The 21,166-nt window shown below is 37.1% G+C and overlaps 1 protein-coding gene across 15 annotated transcripts in view; it reads left to right on the top strand.

The window, feature by feature from the left end:
* KHDRBS2 (KH RNA binding domain containing, signal transduction associated 2) overlaps positions 1–21,166 on the top strand; it is a 722,049-nt gene that overhangs the window by 278,414 nt on the left and 422,469 nt on the right. For all 15 annotated transcript variants that reach the window (XR_006341943.1, XR_006341940.1, XR_006341944.1 and 12 more), the window contains one exon: positions 14,564–14,680. Coding sequence is in view for 9 of the 15 variants with exons in the window: in XM_043906994.1 (XP_043762929.1) it covers positions 14,564–14,680 (117 nt within the window). In the remaining 6 variants the exon portion in view is untranslated. The remainder of the gene's footprint in view (positions 1–14,563; positions 14,681–21,166) is intronic.

Below are 21,166 nucleotides of genomic sequence, written 5' to 3'. Positions count from 1 at the left end.
CCCTATTTTTGGTCGGATTCTCAAAAGGAAACAGCACACTCAAAAGGTGGTGGTCAACAGGAGATTACTGAGGGAAAGTTTACAGTGTATGGTAAGGGAGTAACAGCGCATAGTGAGATATCTCGGCGTGTTAAAGTGAGGAGCTTGGCTCCTCCAAAGTCTCCAGGGCTAAGGGAAGAGACAGCTACAGAGGAGCCAGCAGACAGGAGGTGTATCCGTAACAGAGGGAGAAGAATCACTGCCAAACCAGGGCAACAAGGAAAAAGCTAGGAAAATAAACACACCAGCTTCTCTGCCCTACACTCCAGTTATTTGAATCATGTCTTATTGACCAAACACAACCAGTTGCAAAAGGCAAAGAGCCTGGTGACACCTGGTTCTGAAAAACTCAGGGACATAACACGGAATAGAGGAGAGTAAGGGGATCTGAATGTACACATTCAGAACATCCAGAACAATGACTAACGGGCAGCATTTCAGTTCAGGTTGTTGCAACATAGTGTGAAAATCAGGTCACTGCTTAACTTTTATTTCATATTTGGTTGAGAAAAACAGTGTACTGGGTGTTACATTACAGGGATTTTGGCTCAGTTTTACACCTATAAAATCTATATGTTATCTCTAAATTAATGCTCATGATTACAAAACACCCTGAATTTTCTTGAATCTTTGTGCCAATACAGTAACTGTCCTTAAAATATCCTTTGCTATTATTCCCCCAGAACCTGGATTCATTACTTAACAATTCCATGCCTGCACTGTCTGCAAAACAACACTTCCTCAGAGGTTTGGCTAAGAATGAAATAAGATAATTAATGTAAAACCTTTCTAACTCTTATTCTGGTGGTTTTATTCTGGTCTGTTATTCTCTGATTTAAGTAAAGCCATCCTTTATAGTGTATTCCTTTTCTCTATTCAGCATTCAACTTTAGCACTTAAACATTTCCATATTCAAGTGGGAAACCTTTGTCAGCCAGGGTTCCCTCATGGCTCAGACATTAAATCATCTGCCTGCAGTGCAGGTGACACAGGTTCAATCTCTGGGTTAGGAAGATGCCCTGGAGAAAGGAATGGCTACCAACTTCAGTATCCTTGCCTGGAGAATTCCATGTACAGAGATAGTCTATGGTGTCACAAAACCTATTCAAGTGGGAAACCTATATGAGCTAGTAATAGATCAATATAAGAAGGTATAGTCACACAAAGTAATTAAATAAAGAAAACTGTAAAATCATATGCATTTTAGTCTTATCAATTTAGAAATTTGTAGCCTAATTTATTTGTTATTTATTCCCATTTTATTGAAATATAATTGATGTACAATGTTTTATGAGTTACGGGTGTACAATATAGTGATCGATAAATGTTAAATGTTATATTCTATTTATGTGTGTGTGCATGCTTAGTTGCTCAGTTGTGTCTGACTCTTTGCAACCCCATGGACTGAAGCCCACCAGGCCATTCTGTCAATGGGGATCCTCCAGGCAAGAGTATTGGAGTGGGTTGTCATTTCCTCGTCCAGAGGATCTTTCTGATCCAGGGATCAAACCCAAGTCTCCTGTGTCTCCTGCATTACAGGTAGATTCTTTACCTGCTGAGCCACTGGAAAAGCTCAACTCAATAAAAACAAAAACAACCCACTTTAAAAATGTGCAGTGGAATTGAATAGACATTTTTCTGAAGAGGAAATGCAGATGGCCAACAGGCACATGAAAGGATGCTCAACATCGTTAATCATCAGGGAAATGCAAATCAAAACACAATGAGATATCATTTCACATCTGTCAGAATGACCATCATCAAAAAGAACACAAATAACAAAGGTTGGCAAAGTTGTAGAGAAAAGGAACCCTTTTGCAGTGCAGGTGGGAATGCAAATTTGGTGCAGCAACGTTGGAAAACAGTATGGAGGTTTCTTAAAGATCTAAAAATAGAAACACCCCATGATTCAGCAATTCCACTCTTCAGTACAAATTAAAAAAATAAGTAAATCACTAATTTTAAAGGATACATGCACCCCAGTATTCATTGCAGCACTGTTTACAGTAGCCAAGATGTGAAAGCAACCTAAGTGCCCATTAACAGATGAATGGATGAAGATATGGTATATATACATACAATGGAATATTACTTAGCCATAAAAATAAATGAAATTTTTGCCATTTGCAACAACATGGATGGACATGGAGGGCATTACACAAGTGAAATAAGTCAGACAGAGAAAGACAAATGCTGTATGATATCACTTATATGTGGAATCTAAAAATTCAAAACTAGTGAATGGAAGAAAGAAGCAGACTCACAGATTTAGAGAATGAACTTGTGGTTACCAGTGGGAAGAGGAATGGGGGAAGGGCAATAGAGGTGTAGGGGCTAAATGGTACAAACTATCATGTATAAAATAAGCTACAAGTATATATTGTACAACATAGGGATATAGTCGATGTTTTTCAATACATATAAATGGAATATGAGCTTCCCCATAATCTTTAACATTTATGAATCACTATACTGTACACCCATAGCTTATAAAACATTGTACATCAATTACATTTCAATAAAATGGGAATAAATAATATGAATAAATTAGACTAAAAATTCCTAAATTGATAAAGACCAAAATTCTTACCACAGTCAGTAAATACATGGATATTTTCTCTACTTTTCCCGTCTAGCCCCATTTCTCAAATCTCCAGAGTGAATTCCTTTCAGTTTCTCCAACTTGCCTGCTTTGGGTTTTCTCACACATTATTTCTTCTTCCTGGATTGTCTCCAGTAGAACTCCCCTTGGCTGACTTGCCCTAACTTCCTGTAGGTCATAGTCCAGTTTAAATGCTGTTTTTCAGGAAAGGTTTTTTAGTGACTTCATTTATACTTTCCTGTGGAAGCCTGAAGTTCTCCTGGGCCAGTGCTTAGAGCATAATTGTCACTTGATACATATCTGTGTGTTGAGTGATTTATTTAAAAACAAACAAACACACTCCCTTTCTTCTGTTTCTCATTCTTTGCTGTTCCTTCAGAAACTAGTCTTTTGCCCTTCTTTCTTATTTTTCTCTTCTGAATATACGTATTCCTGCTTTCCTCTTTTATTCCTCTCCCTTACCAATTTCTTGCTTGTAAGTAATGGTCCTATGTAGAACCTTGGTAGACCTTTATTTTCACGTTAAATATCTTTCTTGATATCTGTTCACTCATGGTTCCTAGAGTTCTTAATGTGGAGAGCAACTAAATTTCTTCTAAAACTTCTGTTCCTGTCTTCCATAATTTTATTAATGATACAGTGTCAATCCTCTGAGCATAGAGTGTATTTCGGTTACTAATGCATTCTCCACTCTGTGCATTCTCCTAACTCAGTGAACTGCCAGATCTTGAAGGCAGCACCTGGGCTCTCATCTGGTCTCCCTGTCGGTTTCCTGTGGCCACTTTTCCCAGCATCATGTATCAAGACCACAAACAACTTCTGATGATTTCTCCCACCTTTCATTTCTCTCCACTCCACAGCATCTTTCTCAGTCTCCTTTTCTGAAACTTTAAAAAGCTTTTAAATTGAAGTTTAGTTAATTTACAATTTGTATTCAAGTGTAAAGCATAGTGATTCAGTTATACACACACATGTATTCTTTTTCGGGTTTTTTCCATTATAGGTTATTGAAAAATATTGATTATAGTTTCCTGTGCTATACATCAGGTCCTTATAGTTTACTTGTTATTATCTAGTAGTGTGTATATCTTAATCCCAAACTTCTAATTTATCTCCCTACCTACCCATTAACTACTTTGATAACCATACATTTGTTTTCTATGTCTGTGAGTCTATTTCTATTTCATATATAAGTTCATTTCTGTAATGTTTTAGATTGCACTCATAAATGATATCGTATGGTATTGTCTTTCTCTATCTGGCTTCATTTAGTATAGTAATGTCAAGATTCACATATGTTGCTGCAAATGGCATTGTTTCATTTTCATGGCTGAGTAACATTCCATTGTATATGTATGTATGTATGTATATGCCTACATATGTCATATATGTATATACACACACACATATATATACATACATACACGTTATATCTTCTTTATTCATTCTTCTGCCCCTGCTTTTTTCCATGCCCAGTTTCCACCTCTGTGATCAAGGTTCAGCAAAATGTCAAACTTTATAACTTTCCCATATGGAAATATATTGATATTATCTTTAGTGGCTAATTCGAAACCATCCTTTTTTAATGTATTTTGTACCAGTTGTAGTTGAATTACCATGTTGTGTCAATTATTGTTGAAAAGCAAAGTAATTCAGTTACATATTTTCATACTGTTTTACATTATGGTTTACCACAGCATATTCAATATAGTCCCCTATGCTATACTGTAGGGCCTTGTAATTTACCCATTCTATTTATACCAGTTTGCATCTGCTAAGCCTAAACTATCCCTCCCTCAACAACCTCCCCCTTGGCAACCACAAATCTGTTCTCTATGTTCTTTATTCTCGTTCTGTTTCACGGATAGGTTCATTTCTGTCATGTTTTGGATTCCACATAAAAGTGATATCATATAACATTTGTCTTCCTCTTTCTAACTTACTTCACTTAGTATGATAATCTCAGTTACATCTATGTTGCTGCAAATGGCATCATTTCATTCTCTTTTATGGCTGAATAGTATTTCATTGTATATATGTACCACCATCTTTATTCATTCCTCTGTTAATGGACATTTAGATTGTTGCCATGTCTTGACCATCAGGAATAGTACTTCTATGAACATAGTGATGCATGTGTCTTTTTGAATAATAGTTTTGTTTGAATATGTCCAGGAGTGGGATTGCTGGATTGTATGGTCATTCTATTTTTAGTTTTCTGAGAAACCTCCCTAATTTTTTCCACAGTGGCTGCACCAACTGACATTCCCATGAACCCCACATTCTCTCCAGCATTTGTTATTGTATATTTTTTTAATGATGGCCATTCTAACTGTCTTCTCCTGGTGGTTCAGATGGTAAAGAATCTGCCTGCACTGCAGGATACCCAGGTTCAATCCCTGGGTTGTGAAGATCCTCTAGAGAAAGGAATGATTATCCACTATAGTATTCTTGCCTGGAGAATTCCAGGGACAGAGTCGCGAAGAGTTGGAGACAACTGAGTGACTAATACTTCCCTTTCATTCTGACTGGTGTGAGGTGGTACCCCTTTGCAGTTTTAATTTGTATTTCTCTAATAACTAACGTTGTTGAGCATCTTTCCATGTGCTTAGTGGCCATCTATATTTCTTTTTGAAGGAATGTCTCTTGATCTTCTGCCTATTTTTCAATTGGGTTGCTTATTTCTTTTTTGTCTACCAGTATGAGCTATTTGTGTATTTTGGAAATTAAGCCCTTGTAGGTAGCATGATTTGCAAATATTTTCTTGCATTCTTTAGGTTATTATTATTATTATTATTTTACTTTCTTTATGATTTTTTTTTGTCATGCAGAAGTTCGTAAGTTTGAATAGGTGCCATTTGTTTATTTTTGTTTTTATTTCTATTGCCTTGGGAGACTGACCTAACACAATATTTGTACAATTTATGTCAGAGAATGTTTTACATATGTTATCTTCTAGAAGTCTTAAGGTTCCATGTCTTGTGTTTAAGTCTTTAAACCAGTTTGCGTTTATTTTTTTTTATAGTGTGAGTATTCTAATTTCATTGACTTACATGTGGCTGTCCAACTTTTCCAGAACCACTTGATGAAGAAACTGTCTTTTTCCTATTGTGTATTCTTGCCTCTTTCGTCAAAAAATAATTGACCGTAATTGTGCAGGTTTACTTCTGGGCTCTATATTCTGTTTCATTGATCCATATATATGTTTCTATGCTCATACCATGTTGTTTAGATTATTGTAGCTTTGTAGCATTGCCTAAAGTCTGGAACTGTCATGTCTCTCCCTTTGCTTCTTTTTTTTTTTTTCCTTTGGGATTGCTGTGGCTGGGTCTTTTATGGTTCTATATGAATGTTAGGATCATTTATTCTAGTTCTGTGAAAAAGATCATGGGTAATTTGATAGGAATCACATTAAATGCATAGATTGCTTTGGGTAGTATGGCCATTTTAACGATATTAGTTTTCCCATCCAAGAGCATTAGATATCTATCCATTCTTTAAATCATCTTCAGTTTCCCTTATTAATGCTTCATAGTTCTCAGTATTGTAAGTCTTTCACCTCCTTGGTGAGGTTTATTTATAAGTACTTTCTTTTAGAGCTGTGAATTTAAAAGACATTGGGTTTTATTATTCCATTTTTGATATTTCATTGTTGGTATTAAGAAGTGCAACTGATTTCTCTATGTTAACCATATATCCTGCTACCTGAATTTGTTTATCAGTTCTAGTCATTTTTATGTCTTTAGGGTTGTCTCTATATAGTATCATACCATCTTCATAAAATGAAAGTTTTACCTCTTCCTTTCAAATTTAGATATGTTTTACATTATTTTTTTGTCTGATGAACAAGATTGGAAAACCTCTGGCCAGGGTCACCAAGAAGAAAAGAAACATGAACAAAATAAGAAATGAAAAAGGAAACATAACAACTGATGAAGCAGAGTTAGAAATATCTATATTGACTACACTACACTTTGTGTGGATCACAGCAAACTGTGGATAATTCTTAAAGAGATGGGAATACCATACCACCTTACCTGCCTCTTGAGAAACCTACATGCAGGTCAAGAAGCAACAGTTAGAACTGAACATGGAACAAAGGACTGGTTCCAAATTGGGAAAGGAGTATGTCAAGGCTGTATATTGTCACCCTACTTATTTAACTTGTATGTACAGTATATTATGTGAAACACCAGGCTGGATGAAGCTGAAGATGGAATCAAGATTGCCAGGAGGAATATCAATAACCTCAGATATGCAGATGACACCATACTTGGGGCAGAAAGAGAAGAGGATCCAAACAGCTTCTTAATGAAGGTGAAAGAGGAGAATGAAAAAAGCTGGCTTAAAACTCAACATAAAAAACAAACAAACAAACAAACAAAAAAACTAAGATCATGTCATCCAGTCTCATCACTTCATGGAAATAAATGGGGAAACAATGGAAACAGTGACAGACTTTATTTTCTTGGGCTCCCAAATGACTGTAAATGGTGACTGCAATCATGAAATTAAAAGACACTTGCTGTTGGCTTGTAATTTGGGGCATTCCCTGGGTAAAATTCAAATCTAGTCCCTGTAAACAAGGGCAAAGAAAGTCTAAAAAAGAACCAGATCACACCAGACTGATAGTTTGCTGGTTTAGTAGGCAATTTGTTTTTGTTGTTTAGTCACTAAGTCATGCCCAACTCTCTTGCGACTCCACAAAGTGTAGCCCATCAGGCTCCCCTGTCCGTGTGATTTCCCAGAGGAGAATACTAGAGTGGGTTACCATTTCCTCCTCCAGTGTAAAGCAAGTTACATATGAGGCTTGTCTTGGGCAGTAGAAGGATGCCCACCAGAATCTTAAGAGTTTAACTGGGTTCAGTCACTGACACAGTCCAGATGGTCTCAGCAATGGAGAGCACTCTCAAAGCTGCATGTGTGTGAACAGTGGGCAGAACATACATTCTAAGGACAGAGGAAGGGTAAGGAGTCTCCTGTTGCCTGGGTCCAGTAAATAGGTCAACCACGAGTCATGGTTTCTGGAACAGTTTCCCCACTTTATGCACAGAGTAGAAGGATCTATTTTGTAAGAGTCTATTGAGATGCCTTTATACACTGCCTGGGACTAGTATTTTTGGTGATAATTTTATCATGATATTAATTTTTTTCCATTTATTTTTATTAGTTGGAGGCTAATTACTTTACAATATCGTAGTGGTTTTTGCCATACATTGACATGAATCACCCATGGATTTACATGTATTTCCCATCCCGATCCCCCGTCCCACCTCCCTCTCCACCTGATCCCTCTGGGTCTTCCCAGTGCACCAGCCCTGAGCACTTGTCTCATACATCCAACTGGGCTGGTGATCTGTTTCACCCTTAATAATATACATGTTTTGATGCTATTCTCTCTAAACATCCCACTCTCGCCTTCTCCCACAGAGTCCAAAAGTCTGTTCTGTACATCTGTGTCTCTTTTTCTGTTTTGCATATAGGGTTATCATTACCATCTTTCTAAATTCCATATATATGTGTTAGTATACTGTATTGGTCTTTATCTTTCTGGCTTACTTCACTCTGTATAATGGGCTCCAGTTTCATCCATCTCATTAGAACTGATTCAAATGAATTCTTTTTAATGGCTGAGTAATATTCCATGGTGTATATGTACCACAGCTTCCTTATCCATTCGTCTGCTGATGGGCATCTAGGTTGCTTCCATGTCCTGGCTATTATAAACAGTGTTGCAATGAACATTGGGGTGCACGTGTCTCTTTCAGATCTGGTTTCCTCGGTGTGTATGCCCAGAAGTGGGATTGCTGGGTCATATGGCAGTTCTATTTCCAGTTTTTTAAGAAATCTCCACACTGTTCTCCATAGCGGCTGTACTAGTTTGCATTCCCACCAACAGTGTAAGAGGCTTCCCTTTTCTCCACACCCTCTCCAGCATTTATTGCTTGTAGACTTTTGGATAGCAGCCATTCTGCCTGGCGTGTAATCCTACCTCATTGTGGTTTTGATTTGCATTTCTCTAATAATGAGTGATGTTGAGCATCTTTTCATGTGTTTGTTAGCCATCTGTATGTCTTCTTTGGAGAAATGTTCCTTGGCCCATTTTTTGATTGGGTCATTTATTTTTCTGGAATTGAGCTGCAGGAGTTGCTTGTATATTTTTGAGATTAATCCTTTGTCTGTTGCTTTGTTTACTATTATTTTCTTCCAATCTGAGGGCTGTCTTTTCACCTTGCTTACAGTTTCCTTTGTTGTGCAGAAGCTTTTAAGTTTAATTAGGTCCCATTTGTTTATTTTTGCTTTTATTTCCAATATTCTGGGAGGTGGGTCATAGAGGATCCTGCTGTGATTTATGTCGGAGAGTGTTTTGCCTATGTTCTCCTCTAGGAGTTTTATAGTTTCTGGTCTTACATTTAGATCTTTAATCCATTTTGAGTTTATTTTTGTGTATGGTGTTAGAAAGTGTTCTAGTTTCATTCTTTTACAAGTGGTTGACCAGTTTTCCCAGCACTACTTGTTAAAGAGGTTGCCTTTTTTCCATTGTCCTCATTTGTCGAACAAAGACAGAAATATAGATCAGTGGAACAGAATCGAAAGCCCAGAGATAAATCCACGAACCTATGGACACCTTATCCATGATATTAATTTTTAAATATTTACATGGGGTTTCTGCTTTCTAGTTTCCCCTCATTCTTTTATTTATTTATTTATTTATTTTCATTCATTTTTATTAGTTGGAGGCTAATTACTTTACAATATTGTAGTGGTTTTTGTCATATGTTGACATGAATCAGCCATGGATTTACATGTATTCCCCATCCTGATCCTCCCTCCCACCTCCCTCTCTACCCAATCCTTCTGGGTCTTCCCAATGCACCAGGCCCGAGCACTTGTCTCATGCATCCAACCTGGGCTGGTGATCTGTTTGACTATAGATAATTTACATGTTTCGATGCTATTCTCTCGAAACATCCCACCCTCGCCTTCTCCCACAGAGTCCAAAAGTCTGTTCTGTACGTCTGTGTCTCTTTTTCTGTTTTGCATATAGGGTTATCATTACCATCTTTAGTTTCCCCTCATTCTTAATTGATTTACTGTTTACATACAATAAGTGCTTCCCTGGTGGTTCAGATGGTAAAGAATCTTCCCGCAATGCAGGACACCCAGGTTTGATCCCTAGGTCAGAAAGATCCCCTGGGGAAGGGTATGGCAATCCAATCCAGGATTCTTGCCTGGAGAATCCCATGGATAGAGGAGTCTGGAGGGCTACAGTCCATGGGGTTGCAAGGATTCAGACATGACTGAGCAACTAACATTATATACATTAAAGTGCACAGGTCTTAGTGTGCATCTTGGTGAGTTTTGACAGGAATATGCTTATACTTTCAGCAAAATAAATAATAATACCATCACCCTGGATGTTTCTTTATGCACTTGCTTTCTAGACAGTTCAACCTCAGCCTTATTTCTCAACAGGCAACCATGGATTCTTTGTGCCTCTAGACTTTTGTACCAGTGGAGAATCTAATGTGATATGCCCTTTTGTATCTGGCTGCCTCCACTCAGTATAATGTCTGCGAGATACTTCATACTGCTGTGTCAATCAGTGACTGGTTTCTTTCTTTTTGTGGATAAGCTTTATCTCTTCATTTTGCATGGGCAGTGCTTTATTTCCAGTTTAATGGTGATCATGAATAAAGTGTCCCAATGTACTTGTGCAAGGAAATTTGGGAACACATGCATTTACTACTCTTAGATAAATACTTATGTATAGAATTACTGGGATGTAGTGGATCTGTGTTTAAATTCATAAATAACTTCCAATCTTCTTCTCAAAGTCACTGTATCATTTTAAGATAGAAATAATAATTGCTCTAGTGGTTCCACATCACCATCAATATTTGGCTTTTTTTTTTCCCCAGTTTTAGCAATGTGTATGTGTGTGTGTTGTGTGTGTGTTTAATTATTGATTTGATGGAGTTATTTTTTTTTTAAGATTCTATATTCTAGTCATTATTCACATATATTTATGGGGAGTATTTTCTCCCATGCTGTGGTTTGCAGATTTAATTTCTTAATGCTTTTTGGATCAGTAAATATTTCAATGACAATTCTTCACTTGCTAGTAAACTTCCCCAGCTTAAATTTGCAAAGGCCTTCTTGCATGCTAATTTATTTTTTTGTGTTTGTGTTTAGACCTATTGTTGTTATTCAGTCACTCAGTCTTGTCCAACTCTTTGTGACCCCATGGACTACAGGACACCAGGCTTCCCTGTCCTTCACCATTTCCCAGAGTTTGCTCAAACTCATATCCATTGAGTCGATGATACCATGCAACCATCTTACCATCTGTTTTCCCTTCCTCCTCCTTCCCTCAACAGGGGCTTTTTCAATGAGTCTGCTCTTCACATAAGGTGCCCAAAGTATTGGAGCTTCAACTTCAGCATCAGTCCTTCCAATTAATACTCAGGGTTTACTTCTTTAGGATTGACTGGTTGACCTCCTTGTTGTCTAAGGGACTCTCAAGAGTCTTCTCCAGCACCACATTTGAAAAACTCAATTCTTCAGTGCTCAGCCTTCTTTATAGTCCAACTCCCACATCCATACATGGCTACTGGAAAAATGATAGCTTTGATTTTTCGGACCTTATTTGGTAAATTGATGTTTCAGCTTTTAAATATGCTGTATAGGTTTGTCATAGTTTTTCTTTCAAGAAACAACCATCTTTTAATTTCATGGCTACACTGATCATCTGCAGTGATTTTGGAGCCCAAGAAAACAAAGTCTGCCACTGTTTCCATTGTTTCCCCATCTATTTGCCATGAAGTGATGGGACCAGATGCCATGAGCTTAGTGTTTGAATGTTGTGTTTTAAACCTGCTTTTTCATTCTCCTCTTTCACTTTCATCCAGAGTCTCTTCAGTTCCTCTTCACTTTCTGCCATAAGGGTGATTTCATCTGCATATCTGAGGTTATTGATATTTCTCCTGGCAATCTTGATTCCAGCTTGAGCTTCATCCATCCTGGCATTTCACATGATATATTCTGCATAGAAGTTAAATAAGCAAGGTGACAATATACAGCCTTGACATACTCCTTTCCCAATTTGGAACCAGTCCATTGTTCCATATCCAGTTCTAACTATTGCTTCTTGACCTGCATACATGTTTCTCAGGAGGCAGGCAAGGTGATCTGGTATTCCCATCTCTTCAAGAATTTTCCACCGTTTGTTGTGATCCACACAGTCAAAGTCTTTAGAGTAGTCAATGAAGCAGAGGTAGATTTTTTTTTTTTCTGGAATTCCCTTGCTTTTTCTATGATCCAGTGGATATTGGCAATTTGATCTCTACTTCTTCTGCCTTTTCTAAATCCAGCTTGTATGTCTGCAGTTTCTCAGTTCACCTACTATTGGTACCACATTCGTTCGTGGTTAATTGCTCAGTTGTGTGTCTTTGAGGCCTCAAGGATTGTAGTCCACCAGGCTTCTCTGTCCATGGCATTTTCCAGGTGAGAATCCTGGAGCAGGTTGCCATTTCCTTCTCCAGGGGATCTTCCCGACCCAGGGATCAAATTGGGTCTCCTCCTTGCAGGTGGATTCTTTGCCAGCTGATCTATCAGGAAAACTCAGCTTGAAGAATTTTGAGTATTACTTTGCTAGCACATGAAATGAACACAGTTTTGCAGTAGTTGGAACATTCTTTGGTATTGATTTTCTTTGGAACTGGAATGAAAATATGTTTTCCAGTCTGGTGGCCACTGCTGAGTTTTCCAAATTGGCTGGCATCTTGAGTGCAACACTTAAACAGCATCATCTTTTAAGATTTGAAATAGCTCAGCTGGAATTCTATACTAGCTTTGTTCATAGTAATGCTTCCTAAGGTTAACTTGACTTCACACTCCAGGATGTCTGGTTCTAGAGGAGTGATCACACTGTCATGGTTGTCTGAGTCATTAAGACTTTTTTGGTTCTGTGTACCACTCTTGCCACCACTTCTTAATCTCTTCTGCTTATGTTAGGTCCTTACCATTTCTGAAATGTTTCCTTGGTATCTCTAATTTTCTTGAAGGAATCTCTAGTCTTTCCCATTCTATTATTTTCCTCTCTTTCTTTGTATTTTTTCAGTTAAGAAGACTTTTTCTTAAATATCTCTTTCTATCTCTTCTCACTATTCTTTGGAACTCTGCATTCAGATGGGTAAATTTTTCCTCTTCTCCTTTGTCCCTCACTTCTCTTTCTTTCTTAGCTTAGGCCTATGGTAGACCTTAAAATAGGAGTTGCCTTAATGTGTGTTGTGAAAGTTGCTCAGTCATGTCCAACTCTTAGTGACCCCATAGACTGTAGCCCCCCAGGCTCCCTGTCCATGGGGATTCTCCAGGCAAGAATACTGGAGTGGGTTGCTGTGCCCTCCTCCAGGGGATCTTCCTAGCCCAGGGAGTCCTTGGTGGCTCAGACAGTAAAGAGTCTGCCTGCAATTTGGGAGACCCAGTTTGATCCCTGAGGTGGGAAGATCCCCTGGAGAATGAAATGGCAACCCACTCCAGTATTCTTGCCTGGAAAAATCCCATGGATGCAGGAGCTTGGTGGGCTACAGTCCATAGGGTCACAAAGAGTCAGACAGGACTGAGCAACTTCACTTTGCTTTAATGTGTGTTAGAATGTAAAAGTATTTTTTGTACTTGTTTTTGCATATGAATATGCAGTTGTTCCAGCACCACTTGTTAAAAAGATTTTACTTTTCAAATGTTTTCAAAAGTGCTCTGGCCCTTTTGTTGAGAATCAGTTGATCTAAATGTGGTCTTTTTGCACTTTATTCTGTTCCATTTATCTCACATGCCTGTAGATACCCACACTCCAGTGCAGCACTGAGGCAGTGTGGTGAGAACAGGCATCTTGACTTGATCCTGTATTTATGGGGAAAGTATTCAGTCTTTCCCCATTAAGTGTGGTTTATTTCTTACTCTGGGTATTTAAAAATATATGATAACTCTGATATAGAAGACAGTTACTTAATTTTGTTTATTTCTGTTTCACATGCCCAACATAGTCTTTAATGCATTCTAATCCTTTTTTTTTAATTAATGAGTGATTACCTCAGTCATTTCATGTAGTGATATTCATTTAGTAGCTGGCAACAAATGCTGATAACTGCCTTTATTTCCCTTGTTTATAACCAGATTTCATAATTAATAAACCAGTTATATATGCCTCTAGCCCTAGAATTTTGCATGTAAGCAAACTGCTTTGTATATATGCTCTTTCTAACATTTTAAACCCTTTTGTATGCATTCACATCGTTTATTTGCTGATCTTTAGAACAACTCTTTAACACAAAGAAGGTAAGATTGAAGAACAGTTGAATCTCTTTATTACCAATCATGAAATTTAAAATGCACTTTTACAGGCATAGACAGTGCTTGCCAAACATGAATGTTAAATTTTAATTTAAAATAAATTTAAGTTTTTATTTGTTTATTTATTTTATTTTATTTTTGCAATTTTGAATGTGCACAGGCATGTTAAATTTTTTCTTTATTTCAATAATCTGATTGGAGAGAAAACCCTTTAGAAATTTTATAAACCATAGTACTTCTCCCTAATTTTTTTTTTAAATAATTTATGTGATTATATGAGTAAATTATATTTTCAAAAGATTACTGACTCTAGCATTTCTTTAGGAAGAAGCATCTCTTTAAAAGTGTATCTGAGCTCATAGGTCTGGGGTGGTTTCCTGTGTGTGTGTGTGTGTGTGTGTCTGTGTGTGTGTGTTTGGGTATGTGAGAGGCTGGTTTCCTGTGTGTGTGTGAGGCATAACTCTGTTCTCCATGGTAAAGTTCGAAAAACCATAACCCATCAGTTTTGCTTGGTTTAAATCATTGCTTTTCTCTACTTAATATAGATGTTCTAATGATTTTGTTTCCTAGTTCAATTTTGTGGGCAAATTGCTTGGACCGAGAGGAAACTCTTTGAAGAGGCTACAGGAAGAAACAGGTGCTAAAATGTCTATCCTGGGCAAAGGATCAATGAGAGATAAAGCAAAGGTATGAACTTTGAATTTGTACTAAAGATTCACAGGGAATCAATTGTAACAGGGTGGCCATATTCACAAGCACATCTGAGTTGTCCTCCAATCAGTTCCCATAATCTTTATCCTTTTAGGACTACTCTGCACTTTCTGATATCTTCTTTATCTTCATAAAAATAAGCTACTGGACTTTTCTCCCAAAGCATGTAGTTTTGTGTTTTATTCTTTTTCAGTCCTTTGTTTAGGCGGCTATCAAATCTGTTCATTTCTTTCGTGTCCTCTGTAGGATGTTTCTCTATGTGTGTACTCATTTTCTTTAATTTCCTGACTGGATCCTTTTTCTTCCTTCAGTTGCATCTTGTGATCCCATCCCATGTTTCCCATCCCCTCATTTTATCTTTCCACTCCACTTCACTCTGATCCTGTTACCTGAAGCAATTTCAAATACTTATCTGCAAATCTAAGAGACTTTTGGAGAAGGAAATGGCAACCTGCTCCAGTGTTCTTGCCTGGAGAATCCCATGAATAGAGGAGCCTGGCAGGCTACAATCCACGGGGTTGCAAAGAGTTGCACACAACTAAGCTACTAGCTCACACACATGCACGCATGAGAGTTCCACTTATTTTTTGTAATGTGTCAGTTATATTAAATGACTTAACTTAAAAGACAAATAAGCTAATAAATTTATCAACTTGGATATTTGAAATGATTCACATTGCATCTGAACTACATCATTTCCCCATTTTATAATTGGAAAATATCTTCTGCATTCAAATTCTTTGTTTCGTTGAAATAACTATTTATAGAGATTTATTCATAAAGTATCTCTTAAAATCAATTGAAAAAGGGTGACTGTGTTATGGTAGTATCATTTGACCTGGCCATACTTTTTCTTACTTGATATGTTACCAGGGAAAATAAAATAATCAGACATTTTAATTCTGACTATAAAAATTGCTTAGAGATAGTTTAGGAGTTGCTCAACTATTACTATGAAACATTAAAGGGAGGAATTTCTAGTAAGAAATGTTACTGAACTTGTGAATGTACCATGCATGTTTGATCTTTATTGTAACAAGGCTGTGTGTGGTGTCTGACCAAGGCATGCTGTATGGGTCCTTAAAAAAAAAAAAAAAAAACATTAATAATCAGTTCTGTAATTTGCTAAATGATGCTACTTGCTAGTATTCAATTTTGAGTAAATTTTAGTTACTTTCTACCATGTATAATTTCAAAAGGATGACTTTTTGGCCAAATACCCTGCTTCTAGTTAGAGTATATTTAGAAGAAATAATAAAAGTATTTAAGGGATAGCTTTTGTCTTCCGCTGTAAGCATGTTTAGATTTTCTAGGTATATGAGGATAAATTGACACATAATTATCTATATCTGTTCTTTCATATATTCTTTATTTGTTATATGCTTTCCAGATATCTCAAAGTCATATAATAGAAAGTTCATTTTGTATGTTTTTATGCTCTCATATAATCTTTAAGATTTAGATCAAGCAGAGAGTTCCTAACCCCTGTGATAGGCTTATTTAACCATAAAACATATTTTACTGAAATTTTCTGTTTCACTCATTACACAGTTAACTTTCATGGACCAGAGAAATGTCTTAGTTAGCTTTGCATACCTAGAGTCACCATGTAGTCTCTTCATATTTTTTAAAACAAATAAGTGTATATATCATTTCCATATATTTGGACATTTTTATATAGGATTCTATTTTTCCTGTGAACATGGTTAGCTACCAACATAATTATTAGAAAAATCTAGCAAGAAACAAATTTGATCCTATTAACTTTCTGTTAGGTTTAATTTACTAATATTGTGCTGTGTGCTCAGTCGCTCAGTTGTGGCCGACTCTTGCGGCCCCATAGACTGTAGCCCACCAGGCTTCTCTACCCATGGGGATTTTCCAGGCAAGAATACTGGAGTGGGTTGCCATTTCCTTCTCCAATTTACCTGTTATTTAAAATCCTGTTTCTATATTGATTACATTTTGGGTGGTTCACCATGTTTTCATGAGTATCCTCATTGTTCCTTTTTAAAAATGAAAGAAAATAAAAACAATAGCGACATCAATAATAACATATAGTAGTATAAAATGTGCTTGTTAGACTCTAGATAAGACCTTAACTACCAAAGACAACACAGCTGAAACCACAGCTGAAACCACAGAGATAGATGTGAACAAAACTTACCTTAGTAAACACTTGATTAAAAATAAATGCTTGGTAAATTTTTATTGTTAGTGTTGCTAATTTTGCCTCTCTGCCACATGACCTGAACAGAAAGGAATATTTTATGTAATTTTATTTTTCTAGCAAACGGTTAAAACTTATCTGATTTTGCAGCTCTAGTTCACAGTAATAAATGTGAGGTGGGAAAAAAAATTCTCCCTGGAGTTTGCATTCCAATGGGAGAGACAGACAATAAATAAGTGAATAAATACATTTTCTACTTTCAGACATTGATAACTGTGTGGATTAAAACAAAACAGAGGAAGGGAAATATGTTAATGCTAGGAGTAGTAGTTTGGTACGATGATCAAGTATAACACTGGACAAGGAGAAGGGACCGACACAAGGAAAATCAGGCAAGAGAGAATGCAAGTGATGGCTCTGAAGGAGAATTCATGTCTTTATCTGTAACTATCCTGGCAGCCATAGCCCTATCTTTGTTTATAACCATGCTTATTCCCATTTGGACCTTCCCAGGTGGCACTCGTGGTAAAGAACTTGCCTGCCAGTGTAGGAGGTATAGGAAATGCAGGTTGGATGCTACAGTCCACGGTGTCGCAGAGTGGGACATGACTGAGCGACTTCACTTCACTTCAATAATGAGTGATATTGAGCATCTTTTCATATTTCAGTTAGCCATCTGTATGTCTTCTTTGTCTGTATAGGTCTTTTTCCTACTTTTTGATTGGGTTGTTTGTGTTTTTGGCATTGAGTTGTATGAGTTGCTTGTATATTTTTTAAATTAATCCTTTGCTAGTTGTTTCATTTGCTATTATTTTCTCCCATTCTGAGGGTTGTGTTCTTAGCTTGCTATAGTTTCCTTTTCTGTGCAAAAGTTTTTAAGTTTAATCAAGTCTCACTTGTTTATTGTTGTTTTTATTTCCATCACTCTAGGAGGTGGGTCATAGAGGTTCTTGTTTTGATTTATGTCATCGAGTGTTCTGCCTATGTTTTAGTCTAAGAGTCTTATAGTTTCTGGTCTTACATTTAGGTCTTTAAGCCATTTTGAGTTTATCTTTGTGTATGGTGTTAGGAAGTCTTCTAATTTCATTCTTTTACATGTAGCTGTCCAGTTTTCCCAGCACTATTTATTGAAGAGGATGTCTTTGCCCCATTGTATATTCTTGCCTCCTTTGTCAAAAATGAGATACTCATAGGTGCATGGGTTTATTTCTGGGCTTTCTATCTTGTTCCATTGGTCTATATTTCTGTTTTTGTGCCAGTACCATACTGTCTTGATGACTAGCTTTGTAGTGTAACCTGGAGTCACGAAGATTGATTCCTCAAGCTCCATTCTTCTTTCGCTTCATTCTTCTTTCTCAAGACTGCTTTGGCTATTCAGGGTCTTTTGTGTTTCCATATGAATTGTGAATTTTTTGTTCTTGTTCTGTTAAAAGTGCTATTGGTAATTTGATGGGGATCACATTGACTCTGTAGATTGCATTTGGCAGTACAGTCATTTTCACATTATTGATTCTTCCTACCTAGGAACATAGAATATCTCTCCATCTCTTTATGTGGTCTTTGATTTCTTTCATTAGTGTCTTATAATTTTATGGGTATGGTTCTTTCATCTCCTTAAGTGAGTTTATTCCTAGGTATTTAATTCTTTTTGTTGAAATGGTGGATGGGATTGATTCCTTAATTTCTCTTTCTGATTTTTCATTGTTAGTATATAGAAATGCAAGTGATTTCTGTGTATTGATTTTGTATCCTGCAACTTTGCTAAATTCACTGATTAGCTCTAGTAATTTTCTGATACTAACTTTAGGGTTTTCTATGCAAAAAGGCAAAATGGTTGTCTGAGGAGGCCTTACAAATAGCTGTGAAACGAAGACAAGCTAAAAGCAAAGGAGAAAAGGAAAGATATTCCCATTTGAATGCAGACTTCCAAAGAAGAGCCAGGAGAGATAAGAAAGCCTTCCTAAATGATCAATACAAATTAATAGGGGAAAACAATAGAATGGGAAAGACTAGAGATCTCTTCAAGAAAATTAGAGATACCAAGAGAATACTTCATGCAAAGATGGGCACAATAAAGGACACAAGCGATATGGACCTAACAGAAACAGACAGTATTAAGAAGAGGTGGCAAGAATACACAGAAGAACTATGCAGAAAAGAGTATAATGACCCAGATAACCATGATGGTGTGATCATTCACCTAGAGCCACAAATCATGCAGTATGAAGTCAAATGGACCTTAGGAAGCATCACTATGAACAAAGCTAGTGGAGGTGATGGAATTACAGCTGAACTATTTTAAATCCTAGAAGATGATGCTGTGAAAGTGCTGGACTTAATATACCAGCAAATTTGGAAAGTTCCACCGTGGCCACAGGAATGGGAAATGTCAATTTTCATTCCAAACCCAAAGAAAGGCAAGCCAAAGAATGTTCACACTACCAGACAATTGCACTCATCTCACATGCTAGCAAAGTAATGCTCAAAATTCTCTAAGTGAGATTTCAACAGTACATGAATCAAGAACTTCCAGATATTCAACCTAGATATAGAAAAGGCAGAGGAAGCAGAGATCACATTGTCAACATCTGTTGGATTATACCAAAATCAAGAGAATTCCAGGAAAAAAATATCTATTTCTGCTTCATTGACTACACAAACGCCTTTGACTGTGTGGATCACAACAAACTGTGGAAAAGTCTTAAAGTGCTGGGAATACCAGACCACCTTATCTGCCTCCTGAGAAACCTGTGTACAGGTCAAGAAGCAAGTTAGAACCCGTCATGGAACAATGGACTGGTTCCAAATCGGGAAAGGAGTACGTCAAGGCTGCTTATTGACACCATGCTTATTTACCTTGTATGCAGCGTACATCATGTGAAACACTTGGCTGGATGAAGCACAAGCTGAAATCAAGATGGCTGGGAGAAATAGCAATAACCTCAGATATGCAAATAACACCTCCCTTATGGCAGAATGCAAAGAGGAACTAAAGAGCTTCTTGAGGAAAGTAAAAGAGGAAAGTGAAAAGGCTGGCTTAAAACTCAACATTCAGCAAACAAAGATCATTGCATCTGGTCCATCACTGCATGGTAAATAGATGGGAAAACAATGGAAACAATGACAGACTTTATTTTCTTGACCTCCAAAATCACTGCAGATTGAGATGGCAGCCATGAAATTAGAAGACTCTTGCTTCCTGGAAGAAAATCTATGGCAAACCTAGGCAGCATATGAAGAAGCAGGGACATTACTTTGCTGACAAATGTCCATCTAGTCAAAGCTATGGTTTTTCCATTAGTCATGTATGGCTGTGAGAGTTGGACCATAAATAAGGCTGAACGTTGAACAATTGATGGTTTTGAACTGGGTGTTCGAGAAGACTCTTGAGAATGCCTTGGACTGCAAGGAGTTCAAATCAGTCAATCCTAAGGGAAGTCAGTCTTGAATTGAAATCAGAAAGACTGAATCTGAAGTTGAAGCTCCAATACTTTGGCCACCTGATGTGAAGACCCAGCTCATTAGAAAAGACACTGATGCTGGGAAAGATTGAAGGCAGGAGAACAAGAGGATGACAGAGGTTGAGATAGCTGGATCGCATCACCAACTCAATGAGCACGAACTCGAGCAAGCTCCAGGACATGATGAAGGACAGGGAAGCCTGACGTCCATGAGAGCTGCTTTCCATGGGTTTGCAAGGAGGCAGACATGACTGTGTGACTGAACAACAATAACAAATGGTTTCTAGGATGGGAAGTAAATTGCACCGTACTGAAACTACTGCTCCAGACCAAGACTGGGGCAGTATTCTTTCTTAGTCCCTTTGTTTGGCCAAGTAGAATAGTTAAAGATTTGTCTTAGACAAGAAAAGGTCATTGGCATTTTTGTGCTGAGAACATAAACCAAATTTGTTGCTTTCTCATCAGTCCTTATGTTTCTTACACATGGTAAACGTTAGATGTGGGAGCAAGTTATACATATGGATGCATGTTGTGATTATCTACAATATCTGTACTCACTGATATTATTTCTTTTTTTCCAATTTCCTATATTAGAGAAGAATTTCTAAGCAGAATCCTAGGGTGATTTAATGTAGTGATGTACATTTGTATATTATATTTTATGTTATTTAGTGTTAAATAGGTATTATATACTTAGTAGTCTATCTCACTGTATGGTGAAAAATGGATAAATTAGGTTGTTTGTTTATATGTATAAATATATTCTGGTAGGTATATAGGTAGCTCATTGGTAAACAATCTGCCTGTCAATGCAGGAGATGCAGGCAATGT

This window comes from Cervus elaphus, chromosome 7 (genome assembly GCF_910594005.1).
Source record: "Cervus elaphus chromosome 7, mCerEla1.1, whole genome shotgun sequence".
NCBI classification, from domain to species: Eukaryota; Metazoa; Chordata; class Mammalia; order Artiodactyla; family Cervidae; genus Cervus; species Cervus elaphus.
The sequence above is the reverse complement of the archived record's forward strand: the minus strand, read 5'-3'. Positions and strand labels throughout refer to the sequence as shown.